This window comes from Lemur catta, chromosome 8 (genome assembly GCF_020740605.2).
Source record: "Lemur catta isolate mLemCat1 chromosome 8, mLemCat1.pri, whole genome shotgun sequence".
In the NCBI taxonomy this organism is placed as follows: Eukaryota; Metazoa; Chordata; class Mammalia; order Primates; family Lemuridae; genus Lemur; species Lemur catta.
In genome coordinates this window covers 30,507,206-30,522,080 of record NC_059135.1, presented here as the reverse complement: position 1 = coordinate 30,522,080, position 14,875 = coordinate 30,507,206, and the positions used below count along the sequence as shown (strand labels likewise).

General features: G+C 33.8%; 1 protein-coding gene across 1 annotated transcript in view; it reads right to left on the bottom strand.

Moving 5' to 3' along the window:
* Positions 1 to 14,875, bottom strand: part of C2CD6 (C2 calcium dependent domain containing 6) — a 116,665-nt gene that overhangs the window by 87,219 nt on the left and 14,571 nt on the right. Inside the window, exon 5 of the mRNA XM_045559735.1 lies at positions 6,734 to 6,856. Coding sequence (XP_045415691.1) covers positions 6,734 to 6,856 — 123 coding nt within the window. The remainder of the gene's footprint in view (positions 1 to 6,733; positions 6,857 to 14,875) is intronic.

Here is a 14,875-nt window from a genome sequence, read left to right as displayed (position 1 = left end):
AAAATCTGAAATCCAAAATGCTCCAAATCCCAAAACTTGGTTGAGTGCCAACATGATGCCAGAAGTGGAAAATTCCACATTTGGCCTCATGTGATGAATCACAACCAAAACACAGGCAAAACTGTGTCATGCACAAAATTTTTTAAAATATTGTATAAAGTCACTTTCAGACTATGTGTATAAGGTATATATGAAATATAAATGAATTTCATGTTTAGACTTGTGTCCAATCCCCAAGATATTGCATTATGTATATGCAAATGTTTTAAAATCAGAAAAAAATCTGAAACACTTCTGGTCCCAAGCATTTTTGGATAAGTGATACTCAGCTTGTACAGCCATCTTGGAAAATAGCATGGCAGTTCCTCAAAAAAGTAAAAATAGAATCACCATGTGATCCAGCTACCCCCTTCTGAGTATATATGCAAAGGAATTGAAATCAGTATGTCAAAGAGATATCTGCACTCCCATGTTCATTTCAGCATTTTTCACAATAGCCAAGATATGGAAGCAACCTAAGAGTCCATCAACAGATGAATGGATAAAGAAAATATGGTATGTCAGCAGCAACAAAAATAAATAAATGGGACCTGATAAAATTACAAAGCTTCTGCACAGCCAAGGAAATCAGAGAGAATAGACAACATACAGAATGGGAGAAAATATTTGCTTTCTACACATCCGATAAAGGGCTGATAACAAGAATCTATATAGAATTTAAGAAAATTGACAAGAAAAAAATCAAACAACCCCATCAATAAATGGGCAAAGGACATGAACAGAAACTTCAAAAGAAGACAGAATAATGGCCAGCAAACATATAAAAAAGTGCTCAACATCTCTAATCATTAGGGAAATGAGGTATCACAAGAATGGAAAAATAAGCACCACATGTACTCGCCATCAAATTGGTACAAACTGATCAACACTAAGGTGTTCACATGGTAGTAACATTCACTGGGTGTTGGTCAGGAGGGGGGGGTGAGTAAACTCACAACTAACAGATGTGGTGTGCACTGTATGAGGGAAGGGCACGCTTCTAGCCCTGGGTTGGGTGAGGCAAAGGCATTACTTGTAACCAAAATGTTTGTAGCCCCATAATATTCTGAAATTAAAAAAAAAGAAAGAGGGAAGGAATAAGATGACAATAAATGGAACATTCCTTCTAAGTAAATTAAAGAACCTATCATAACAAAAAAAAATGTGGTGTGTATATACAATGGAATAATATATAACCTTAAAATAAAAGAAAATTCTGTCACTTGTGACATAGGACATTTGCTAAGTGAAATAAGCCAGGCACAGAAAGAAAAACACTGTATGACCTTACTTATATGTGGAATCTAAAAAAATCAATCTCATAGAAACAGACAGTAGTAGAAAGGTGGTTACCAGAGGCTAGGAAGTTGGGGTAGGGGTGGCGAAAGGGAAGATGTTGATCAAAGGGTAAAAAGTCTCAGTTAGACTGGAAGAATAAGTTCCAGTGATCTACTGCACTGCCTAGTGACCACAGCTAATAATAATGATGATTCAAAATTGCTAAAAAAAATAGATTTTCACAGCTTGGTGTTGGCACAAGAACAGAGACACAGACCAGCGAAACAGAACTGAGAATCCAGATATAAAACCATCCTCATATAGCCATCTAATCTTTGACAAAGCAGACAAAAACATACACTGGGGAAAAGAATCCTTATTCAATAAACGGTGCTGGGAAAACTGGATAGCCACATGTAGAAGACTGAAACAAGACCCACATCTTTCATCTGTCACAAAAATAAAATTACGGTGGATACCAGACTTAAACCTAAGGTGTGAAACTATTAGAATTCTAGAAGAAAATGTGGGAAAAACTCTTATAGACATTGGCCTAGGCAAAGAATTTATGGAGAAGACCCCAAAGGCAATCACAGCAAGAACAAAAATAAATAAATGGGACTTAATTAAATTAAAAAGCTTTTGCACAGCCAAAGAAACTGTCACAAGAGCAAACAGACAATCTACAGAATGGGAAAAAATTTTTGCATGCTACATATCCAATAAAGGGCTGATAACTAGAATCTATGTAGAACTCAGGATAATCAGCAAGAAAAAAATCAAACAACCCTATCAAAAAGTGGGCAAAGGACATGAATAGAAACTTTTCAAAAGAAGACAGAAGAATGGCCAATAAACATATGAAAAATGCTCAACATCTCTAATCATCAGGGAAATGCAAATCAAAACCACAATGAGATATCACTTATCTCCAGTGAGAATGGCCTTTATCAAAAAATCCCAAAACAAGAAATGTTGGCATGGATGCGGAGAGATAGGAACACTCATACACTGCTAGTGGGACTGCAAACTAGTGCAACCTTTGTGGAAAGCAATATGGAGATTCCTTAAACAGATATAAGCAGACCTACCATTTGATCCAGCAATCCCATTTTTGGGCATCTACCCAAAAGAACAAAAGACATTCTATAAAAAAGACATCTGCACTCGAATGTTTATAGCAGCACAATTCACAACTGCAAAAATGTGGAAACAACCCAAGTGCCCATCAGTACATGAGTGGATTAATAAAATGTGGTATATGTATACCATGGAGTACTACTCAGCTATGAGAAACAATGGTGATATAGTACCTCTTGTATTTTTCTGGATAGAGCTGGAACCCATTCTACTAAGTGAAGTATCCCAAGAATGGAAAAATAAGCACCACATGTACTCACCATCAAATTGGTTTCACTAATCATCACCTAAGAGCACATTTAGTAATAACATTAATTGGGTGTCAGGCAGATGTGGGGGGGAGGGGATAGGTGTATACATACATAATAAGTGCAATGAGCACCATCTAGGGGATGGATACGCTTGAAGCTCTGATTCGTGGGGCGGGGGGCAAGGGCAATATACGTAACCTAAACTATTGTACCCCCATAATATGCTGAAATAAAAAAAAAGAAAAGAAAAAAACAGATTTTCAACATTTTCATTATTAAAAAAATAAGTTGTGAGGTGATAGATATATTAATTAGCTTGATTAAATCTCTTTACAATGTATACATAGATCAAAATATCACATTGTACTTTACAAATATATACAATTATTATTTGTCAATTAAATATAAATAAATAAATAGCTAAAAAAATAATTTATAGGCAAATAGAGGAATATGCCCACATAGAACAGTACACAGCAGCAAAAAAATGAGCACTAGCTAATACAATTAAGTGTATTAATATTAGAAAAATACTATGTTTAGAAACATAAAATGATAACATTTTTATAACTGTACATAAGTAGTACAGCTATGAAAAAAGAAAGGGATAATAAATACAAAGTTTAGGATAATCATTATTTTTTCTTGGGGAGAGGGGAGGAGGCAGTAGATGGAATTAGGCAGCAACATAGAGACTTCAACTTTATTGCGTTAACATTGCACCACTTCAGAGAAAATGCAAAACCTTGCAATCATATAGGTCCTTTAAACCCCATGTCCTCCCTAAGCTTTAGGCTATGGGTGTTATATGCATCACATATATAAACATTATAAATCTCAAATATAAGGTTATAATTTTTGGTTTAAGTAGCCATATAAATTTTAAAGAGATTAATAAGAAAAAAATAGCCTTTCCTCTGGCATCTCCATTCTGCTAAGTCCATCAAGTGAATTTTAATTTCAGATAATTGTATTTTCAATTCTAGAACATGAATTTGAGTCTTTTATATTTTCTATTTTTCTGCTTATGTTTACAAGAAAAATTGGAAAGAAATTCTGAAAAATGAAATGTTATTTTAGAATTGTGGAATAATGGATGCTTTTTTTATTTTAAAATTTTACACTGTATTTTAAAATTAAGTTAGCATATTTAAAAAAAATTGATCCTATAAAAATAAATATTGAAAAGTTAGCACATATAATTCTAGTCCAAGTTTCTAAGCTTCCTTCAACAAAAAAGTTACTAATAAATAATGTCCCTTTTTTGATGCCTAAAAAAAGGAATTTTAGTGATTTCCAAAGATCCTCTCCCAAAATATTTTTGAGAATCCCTGGCTGCTTACCTTTATTCATTAGTCAATATATTCACCTCCTTCTTCACCCAATGCCTCTTGCTATGTATTGGAAAGCTATCTGATTTTCCCCAAGCTCTTATTACAAAAATTTTCAAACACACAGACCAATTAAAAGACTCCCACAATAAGTACCAATAGACCCTCTACGGAGATTAAACAAGTTCAAACATTTGTTTAACAATTGTTAAAACTGTTTAATAGTTTGCCATGTTTGTTTAGTCTGTGTGTATACATATATGTTTGCTGAACTATTTATAAGTTGCAACCAACCATCACTGCTCTTCACTCCTAAATGTTAAAACCTTACCTTGAATACCGTAAAAATAAGGATATTCTTCTACATAACCACAGTATCACATATAAGAAAATTAACAACTCTAGGATTTTATCTAATATTCAGTATATATTTAAATTTTTCTAATTATCCCAAGAATGTCTTTTATAACTATCTTTTTCAAATCTGGATTCAAAGTTGTCTTTAAATCTACAATTTCCCTCATTTTTTTTAATGACCTTAAGTGGGTTTTTTGTTGTTTGTTTTCAAAAATGTTATTACTTTGTTCAAAATTCTAAAATCTGATTCATAAATATCAGAATTTTAAATTTAAAACTTGAAATTTCATGTCTGTTTTAAAATTTTAATTACATACCATTAAATATTTTATTTATTTATTTATTTATTTATTTATTTTTTATTTGTATTTTCTTTCTTTTTTTCTTACTCTGGCTACAGGCTTATTGTTTTGTTTTGTTTTTTTTAATTTTTTTACTTCAGAATATTATGGGGGTACAAATGTTTTGGTTACATGAATTGCTTTTGTAAAGTTAGAGTCAAAGTTGTCAGTATGTCCATCACCCATATAGTGTGCATTGTACCTGTCAGGTGTGAATTTACCCATCCTCTCCTCTTGCCTCCCACTTGCTTGATTTCCATTGAATTTTACTACCATATGTCCACATGAATGTTGATCTGTAAGTTTCAATTTAGTAGTGAGTACATGTGGTTTTTGTTCTTCCATTCTTGTGACACTTCACTTAAAAGGATGGTCTGCAGTTCCAACCAGGTTGTTACAAAAGGTATTCGTTCACCATTTTTTATGGCTGAGTAATACTCCATGGTATACATAGACCACATTTTATTGATCCACTCATGTATTGATAGGCACTTGTCCACATCTTTGCGATTGTGAATTGTGCTGCTATAAACATTCAAGTGCAAGTATCTTTTTTATAAAATATCTTTTTTCCTTTGGGTACCTTAAGTTTTTAAAATATCTAAGCTGATATGTCCTGTTTCTGTATCTATCTTATCATATCCTCAAGATATTGTTTAACTTTTTCCCTACCTCCCTAAATTTCTGTAAACCTGAAGTTAGTTATAGATACAGCTTGGTTACATTTGTGTTAAACACTTTTGATGACAATAAGTCATAGGTAATGCTGCATATCTCATACTGTATCACTACGGAAAGTATATGATGTTAAATTATCTATAATGTTAGCTATGCAAAATTCATGCTCTTGATTAAAGTGGTGACTACCATATCTCTCTATTGTAGAGAAAGAGTTTCTCCTTTGCAATAATCTATGCACTGTTACTGTGGCACCACACAACTATCTTGCTCCACAACAACCTTTTACCTAATGGTTTTAGTGCCATTGCTAAGTCTTACTTGACGTAATCATTATTCATTATAAAGAGCTGCAAAAACAATAAATTTGTACTTCTGTCATTCCTTCTACATTCATTAGCTGGTATTCTTTTGTTTAAAAAAATTTCCTTTTTCTTCTCATGCTACCTCTTTTTTTCCTGAAGATACCAAGGACTCATGGATTTTTCTTTATTCTGAATGTTGTAATAATCTTTTTCATTTTCAAATTATCCTGAAATTGGCCAGTAGGAGTCCCTGCAATCTGGCTCTTGTGTCTTTTGATGTAACCCCATTAGTTTTTGAGGGAATCCTTGCTGTATGTCATAACAACTATTCCTAAAAATCCTTCAGATTTGTTTATATATGCTCACTAATCAATTAGTTCTCTACTCTGAGTTTAGGGCAACCACAAAATCAGCTGCTAGAAAGTGAGGAGGACTCCTAGTAAGGAGAAAGCAAGAGAGAAGCAACTGCATAATCTGTGTATAAATGCTCCCCAAATCTTTGGCTGACCCCTAAAAGACACATGCATAAACTGTAAATAGCCCAGCCAAGGATAAATGAACTAAACTGAAATTTATGCTGCCAACTAAGAGATTTTGCAGTTTGAGTCACATCTTAAAACATTTCAGAAACATAATAAAACATGTTTAACTTGATTTAGCCATTCCACAATGTACATATAATTGAAAACATCATGCTGTACATGATAAATATATACAATTCTTATTTGTAAATTAAAATAAATAATATATAAAGTAACAAAAGACGCTACACTTAGTCTTTTAGGTTGTATCATTAACTTTCTAGAAAATAAATTTTAAAAACATTATGCTGTTATAAACCAACTCTTTTTTTCTGTGAAATCCAGAGAGTGAGATTTTGTTTCCTAAGCACGTGAGTTTAAAGGCAGATAATAGACCAAAAAAGTCCATCAGGTATAATAAATCACAACAAACTGGACAACCCACTAGACAACATGGTACACCAAGGTGAAAAAAATGATTTTGATACATACCTGAATTACTTCATAAAGATGTATCTGAACACTCCCTAACAAGAGAGGACATTTTTTTATATTGTCATAGTGCATTAGTTCCAAGTAAATATTATTCCGCTCATCATCATGACGTCTGGGAACCTCAATATTAAAACATATATATGAAAAGAAGTATTAAATTTTCAGTCTATATTTCCAATTTCTGAATAGATACATTATAAACTATATTATTTGCATACCTAATGATTCATTTTTGTATGTCATTAGCTTTATAACTTTTCGGCTTCAACAAAAATCAAGATCTTGTTTATATCTAACATCAATTACAGTCTTTTTGAAACATCCATTACCTACATTCTTTTTTTATTTAATAACTCTACATAAAAGTTCACCCTCAACACTCTACTGAAACTACATTACCAAAAGTAATCCAATACCCAATATGAAATCCAAATAATCCAGGTAATCAAATGCAGGTTATCTAAATATCCAATATTAAAGGATATCTAAAATCCTCTTCAGTGTCTGTTCTTTAACATTTTGGTAAAATGTATACCATTACCTGAACTTGACACTCTCAACCCTGCACAACACCCTTATTATGTAACCTTTAAAATTTATGCATTCTTTTGCTAATTAGAAAAAAATCCCATGCTTTCCCACTCCTAAGATTCTAGGTGTCCTTTTATGGTGTCTCTTCCCACGGTTGAGATCAGAGTCTGTCTGAGACTTCTTAAAGGTATATTTGTAACTGTCTTCCCCTGAGAAATGAGAAAAAGGTAATGTAAGCCCTTTGTCCTAGTATAATAGTTAAGAGGACAGGCTCGGTTTTTCAGTAATTTGGCATCGAGGTTATTAGAACCAGTCTGTCCACTAGAGAACTACAAATACTGAATACAATATTAAAAATATTTTCTTAAAAGTATAAGAGGGTTGATAAAACAGTAACAAGTAATCATATAAATCTCCAAGTATTGGCAGACTCTCAAGAGAGATAAAGTATACCCTGAAGTTGCATTTGCCCTGAGGGCACTTCCCAATCAAGTGATCTGAAACTGTAGTTTTTGAGATTTTTGGAAGGCACAGAAGACACAGGACATTTAACAGAGGATCCTTGCCCAAACCTCCTCCCACAAACCTACAAACCCAAAGGACTATGGCTTCAGTGAATGGAGAAACCTTTCTCCCATCCCACCTATATGACAGGCTGCAAAGAAAGTTGCACTGCTGAGCAGAACTGGGGAAGGGGAGTTGGTTAATAAGGTAAACAAAAACCCGTTCAGTGAAATCGAAACCTACATTGACATCCACTGGAGGGTATAAAAACTTTCAAGCCAGACTCCTAAAATGATTTGAATGGTAAACTTCATATTATGTATGTTTTGCCACAACATACATAAACAAACAAATTTAAAAAAAACTTTCAAGTAGAATTCAGTTTAAAGTGTTCCCAAACTGGTAGTGGTCTCAGGTGCCTTTGAAGCAAACACAAATTTTCCTTGGAGCTGCTATTTTCATCCTAGACCTCAAAGAAGTTCCACAAATAATTTTCTAATGAAAATGAGAAGATAACAGCCAAAATTAACTAAGTCAGCAAGGAAACAAGGCACCATGAATGAGAGTCAGCAGAAACAGACCCACAAAAACTTTAAATATTAAAATTTTAAAAAGCTATGCTTACTATGTTAAAAGGAATACAAAATAAGCTAAAAATACACTCCTGGCACAGGACACTATAAAAAATGATTTAGCAAACCTTAACAAAGAACCAAACAGAACTTGGAGAAATGAAAACTAAAATAATTGAATAAAAATACCCCATGGACTCAACCACAGATTAGATGCAGCTTAAGAGAATGAATGAACTAGAATAAAGATCAGAGGAATTATTATGATGCAAGGCAGAGAGACAGAGTGATAGGAAAATTTTTTTTTAAAGGTTAAAAGACATGGAAGATAGTATAAGATTATCTAACCTATATTAATCAGAATTCCAGGAAAGAAAATAATCATGAAAATGAAGCAGAGAGGCAGTATTTGAAGAAATAATAGCTAAGGATTTTCCAGAACAGATGAACATCAATAATCTAGTTTAAGTAATAAATCTCAACACAATAAATAGAAACCCAAATATAGACACATCAGAATGAAATTAGAAAAAGAAAAAAAAATACAAAACACACAGACACACACATACACACAGAAAAAGATACATTATTTTCAATGGTGACAGACTGACAAGTGATTTCTCTTCAACAAATACAGAAACAAGGAGATAGTGGGATGATACTTCAGAAAATAACTGTAAACTTACAATTCTATACTCAATAAAAATACCATTCAAGAATGAGAATAAAATAAAGACATTTTCAAGCAAACAAAAATTAAATATGTCACCAATGGACTCTCATAGGAAGAAATTTTAAAATAAACAGTTTAGACAGAAGGTAAGTGATCTGAGTAGGATGATCTGAGCTGTAAAGAAGGTTAAAGTGGCAAATATGAAGGTAAATGAAACAAATATAGAATAAATTAAATAAATACAAATTATAGTTCAGATGATTAAAAAATATAGAAAACATAAGACAACAATGACACATTAGTTGAGGGTGATAAATAGAATTAAAGTTTCTAAGAGCCTTACTTTGCCCAGGAGGATAAAGGTATTGTTAAACATTGGATTTGATATGCATACATCGTATAATTTCTATGATAACCATTTAAAACAAGAAGGGAGAAAAACAGAATGAAATTGTAAAATACAGTTGACCCTTGAACAACATGTGTTTGAACTGTGTGGGTCCACTTATATGCAGATTTTTTTCAATAGAAGTTACAGCAAAGGTGTCTATATATCCTACCTCACCTTCAACCTTCTCTACAACTTCTGCCTCAGCCACTCCTGAGACAGCAAGACCAACCTCTCCTCTTTCTCCTCCTCAGCCTACTCAACATGAAGACAGGGATTAAGACCTTGATGATGATTCACTTCCACCTAATGAATAGTAAATATATTTTCTCTTCCTTATGATTTCCTTAATAATATTTTCTTTTCTCTGGTTTATTATAAAAATATAGTATATAATACATATAACATACAAAATATGTGTTAATCAACTGTTTAAGTTGTCAACAAGGTTCCAATCAACAGTAGGCTATTAGTAGTTAAGTTTTGGAGGAGTAAAAAGTTATAGGTAGATTTTCAATTGTGTAGGGGGTTAACGCTCCCATCAACAACCCCTGAGTTGTTCAAGGGTGAACTGTACTCAATCCCGAAGAAAATGAAATGAAGAAAAAAGAAGAAAAATCCATATCTTGATTGGGAAAAATAGAAAGTTAAACTCTAATCTATTATAATGACATTAAATAGACTAAACAGCATAGTTAAGATAGATTGTCACATTGGATTTAAAAATCCAATTATATGTTATTTACAAAAGATAGATCTAAAACATAATGTAATTTATATTTTTAAATATAATATTCTATTTCATGTATATTTTCACATTTTTGGCACAGAGTTCTATATGGTATTCTCTTAGTTTTGTAGCTGCCTCCAGATTTATACCTATATTCAAGTTTTGCACAATTTTCTTGATGAGACTTACCCGAATTGTGTCTACTGTATTAGTTTTATCAATAACTACCTCTTGTATTCTTATATTTCTTTAACACTTCTACTGTTGTAAATAAATCATTTCTTTTTATTAATTTCTTCCTCCTGCTTTCCTAAGGTTTTACTGTCATTTTCATAATTTTCAAATTTAATGCTAATTTAGTTTCCACTTTCTTTTCCCTCCATCCTTCTCTCTGGGCTCCTCCCTCTTTCTCTCCTTTCTTCCTTCCAAATACATTTTTGTTTTATTTTTAGTAGTTGCTCTATGGACTACAATATGGATCCTTAACATATCGCAATATATCTTAAATTAAAATTAAACCACCATGTACATTAGTATAATTCTATTTACACCTCCTCATCCTTTGTGCTATTCTTGCCATATATTTCCCTCCTACATCTGATATAAGTCCTACCATTTATTTTCATTATTTTATTTTATTTTATTTTTTATTTTTTATTTTTTATTTATTTATTTTTTTTTTGAGACAGAGTCTCACTTTCTTGCCCGGGCTAGAGTGAGTGCCGTGGCATCAGCCTAGCTCACAGCAACCTCAGACTCCTGGGCTTAAGCGATCCTACTGCCTCAGCCTCCCGAGTAGCTGGGACTACAGGCATGAGCCACCATGCCCGGCTAATTTTTTTTTTTTGTATATATATTTTTAGTTGGCCAGATAATTTCTTTCTATTTTTAGTAGAGACGGGGTCTCACTCTTGCTCAGGCTGGTCTCGAACTCCTGACCTCGAGCGATCCACCCGCCTCGGCCTCCCAGAGCTAGGATTACAGGCGTGAGGCACCGCGCCCGGCCTCATTATTTTATTTTAAACACTCAATGGTCTTTTGGAGAAAATATTTTAAATAGTCTTGTATTTTTAGGCACAAATTTACCATTTCCAGTATTCTTACTTCCTATGCAACTGAGCTTCTATCTGGCATAACTTCTCTCAAATCTGAAGCTTTCTTTGACATTTATTATAATGCAGGTCTTCCAGGTACAAATTCTCACAGCTTTTGTCTTTCACCATCTTCTTTTTTAATTTTTATTTTTATTTCAGCATATTACAGGGGTACAAATGTTTAGGTTACATATATTGCCTTTGCCCCACCCAAGTCAGAGCTTCAAGCGTGCCCATCTCCCAGACGGTGCGCACCGCACCCATTAGGTGTGTATATTCCCATCCCCTCTTCCAGGCTCCCACCTGCCAACACCCGATGAACGTTACTACTATATGTGCATACATGTGTCAATCAGTTAACACCAATCTGATGATTTCAGCATCTTCTTGATGAATATTTTCACTAGATACAGAAATCTAGGCTAGGCTGACTTTTTTTCCCCGTAGCACCTCAAAGATGGCATTCCCTTATCTTCTGACCTCTGTTGTTTCTGATGGAAAGGCAGCTGACATTCTTATTGTTCACGTGAATGTAATGTGTTTTTTCCCTCTGGCTGCCTTTAAGATTTTCTCATTATCTTCGGTTTTCAGCAGTTTAAATGGAATGTACTTAGGTGTAATCATTTCTATAATTATCTGCTAGAGGTTCACTTTCTTGAATCTATGGATTGACACCTTTCATCAATTTGGGAAAGTCTGGCCATTAGTCCTTTAATTATTTCCTCTTCTCTCCTTCTGTAAATTGAGTGATAGTGTCCCACTGGTTTATTCCATTTCTTCAATCTTTTTCTCTCTGAGCTTCAATTTGAATAATTCCAATTGACCGGTCTTTCACTTCACAGATCCTTTCTCCTACTCTGTCCAGAATACTTTTAAGTGCTTCAAATGAATTCATTTCAAATATTGTATTTTTTAGATCTAGAATTTTTACTTGGTTCTTTTCAGAGTTATCAATTCTCCTTAACATTCCCATTCTGATACCCATTTCGGCCACCTTTTCCACTTTGACACATTTATAATAGTTATTTTAAAGTTCTTGTCTGCTAATTTGAACACCTGGCTCATCTGTAGGTTTACCTCTATTGACTGTTTTTATTTCCCCATAATTAGTAATTTTTTATTGTATGATGGACATTATAATGATAGATTCTCTGGATTTTTATATCTTGCTCTAAAACGTATCGAGTTCTTTTCTGGAAAGCAATTAATTACTGGCAGATCATGTTGGTCCTATGGAGGCTTGGTTTGAGGATGGGTCTATTTCAGTTTTTGTCCTTGATCCTGGGATTTAACCCTTAACCTTAGAACATAGATAGTCCTTATTCCTAAGTCTTGGCCTTTCTGGGATCTCAACTGAATATTGGGAATATTCATTGAGGTCGCTTCACTTCAGCTGAGTCAGACCCTTAAGGATTCTGAAATCTCTATTCAGTTTTCAGCCCTCCAGCATCTCTTCTCTATAGTTTCTTCTAGAGGCTTGCCTCGTACACACACAACTTAGGATTCAGCCAAGAACCTGAGTGGGATAACCACACAGATTTTTTGGGCTCTTTATCTGCTGTTCCCTCTTCACTAGTACCCTTCTCCACAGACTCCAGCCCCCCCTAAATTGTCATCTCTGTTTCCTTTTCTCAGCCTCTGCTTCTCCCACCCAGCAACACTGCCATTTTCTGCTTGGGTTTCACTTCCCTGTACCAGAAACATTGCCAGACAGAAAGTTATAATAAATGTGAAGCTCACTCCCTGTGCTTCCCTTCTCTTAAGAATTGTAGCCCTCCGCTTTCCACTGTCCAATGCTGGAAAATAGTTCCTTTGTATATTTTTCTCAGTTTCATAGCTGTTCAGAGCAGGAGAATAAATCCAATACCAGCTATTGCAGTATGGCCAGACCCAGAAATTCACTACTATTCATTCTTCAATTTGAGTTTTAACATTACTTAATCAACAGTTTTTTGGAACAATTAAACTAAGTTAAATCCACTTACTATTCCTTTTCAGTTGTTGGTCTGTATGGATTTTTATATTTTTAACCTAGATCTATGTTGTAAGTTTTGGCAAATTAATGTCCTAAAGTGTATACAATATAATTTTATTGTATCTTAATTATAGAGTACATAGTTTAAAAAGTCAAACAGTACTACAATGGTTAAACAAAGGAACAATTTCTCCTCTCCCACCTACATTAATCATATTTTTTAAAAAACTGTGTACTTTATGATGTTTTGATATCTTAAAAAGCTCTCTACGATTTCCCCTCCCAGGGCTAGACAATTCCTAGAGAAGCAAAGGCTCAGCAAGAAGCACATCTTTTATATGAAAACCAACCAATCTCAAGTCTATAGCTCCAACAACCTCCTTATCTAACTCTCACACACCAAGTCTGTATTTCCCCTTCCCTAAATTATCCCAGCGCTAGGTATTAGAAAACTAGAGACCACCTCTATAGCCCAAAGCCCCTGGAATTATTCAAATTAGCTAATCCTAAACTGTTTGCCCTGCCTTGTTTTTCTGACAGAAACCCCAAAAAGGCTCTGGCCTAGACTCTCCCCTCCCTCCTGCCTGCTGACCATCCTGATACTTCTCCCGTGCTCCTGTGGCCCTTGGCATCGTGTCATGTAACAAATGTAAGTAATAAATTCTTTTTTCAATGGCAACAGCTTCTCTACATTGTCACTCAGTCATACCTCTATAAATTAAATCCTGGGTATAATTTTAGAATATCACCCTATCCACTCCCTAATTTCCACTCCTCAGAAGCCACCTTTTCAAACTTTTTAATGGATTTCTCTGGGTTTTGCCTTCATGTTTCAAAGTAACATGCTTATATTATTATTTATTGATTTTTTGGTTTTAAATATTATTGACTGCTTATTGTAGAAGAAAAATAATAGCTCTCAACACCCTATCCAAAAAAATTTCATATTTCTTTTCTCTCCATTCCTCTAATATATAAATAACATGCCTCTTTGTTAGATCAATGTTTACTATTTACATTATTTTATATGTGTAACTGCCATCCAGACTTTAACAATACAGTTACAATGATTATATTTTCTTTCCTATATCATTTAAAAATTTTTCTGGAATTGACATGTATCTTGCTTTTTTATGTTTCTTTGTTTGCTTGTGCAATTTTCTATGTAATTATTACTAAGTAATTCCCAAATTTTCTGAGTCAATTAAAACTCTCTTCTCAATGTGCTCAAACTAATAGTGCCTATTTAAATAAATATAGGGACAAAATTTGATTATGCTAACGAAGATAAGTACCCTATTATGTACTTTACATTTATTTTCAAGTATTAAAGTTTCAAGTTTTATTTAAATTTATTTAAATTATTTAAATATCCCCACAATTCTTGAGAACTTGCCAATGAAGCTTAGGGAAGCTATTCGCAAAGTAAAAGAAACAGTACAGATTGCCTCCAGCAAAACTATGCTTTGTTTTTTGTTGCTGTTTTTTAAACCTATGCTCAAAGAACTACATTTACTTCTTTTTTTTTTTTTTTTTTTTTGAGACAGAGTCTCGCTCTGTTGCCCAGGCTAGAGTGCCGTGGCATCAGCCTAGCTCACAGCAACCTCAAACTCCTGGGCTTAAGCGATCCTACTGCCTCAGCCTCCCGAGTAGCTGGGACTACAGGCATGCG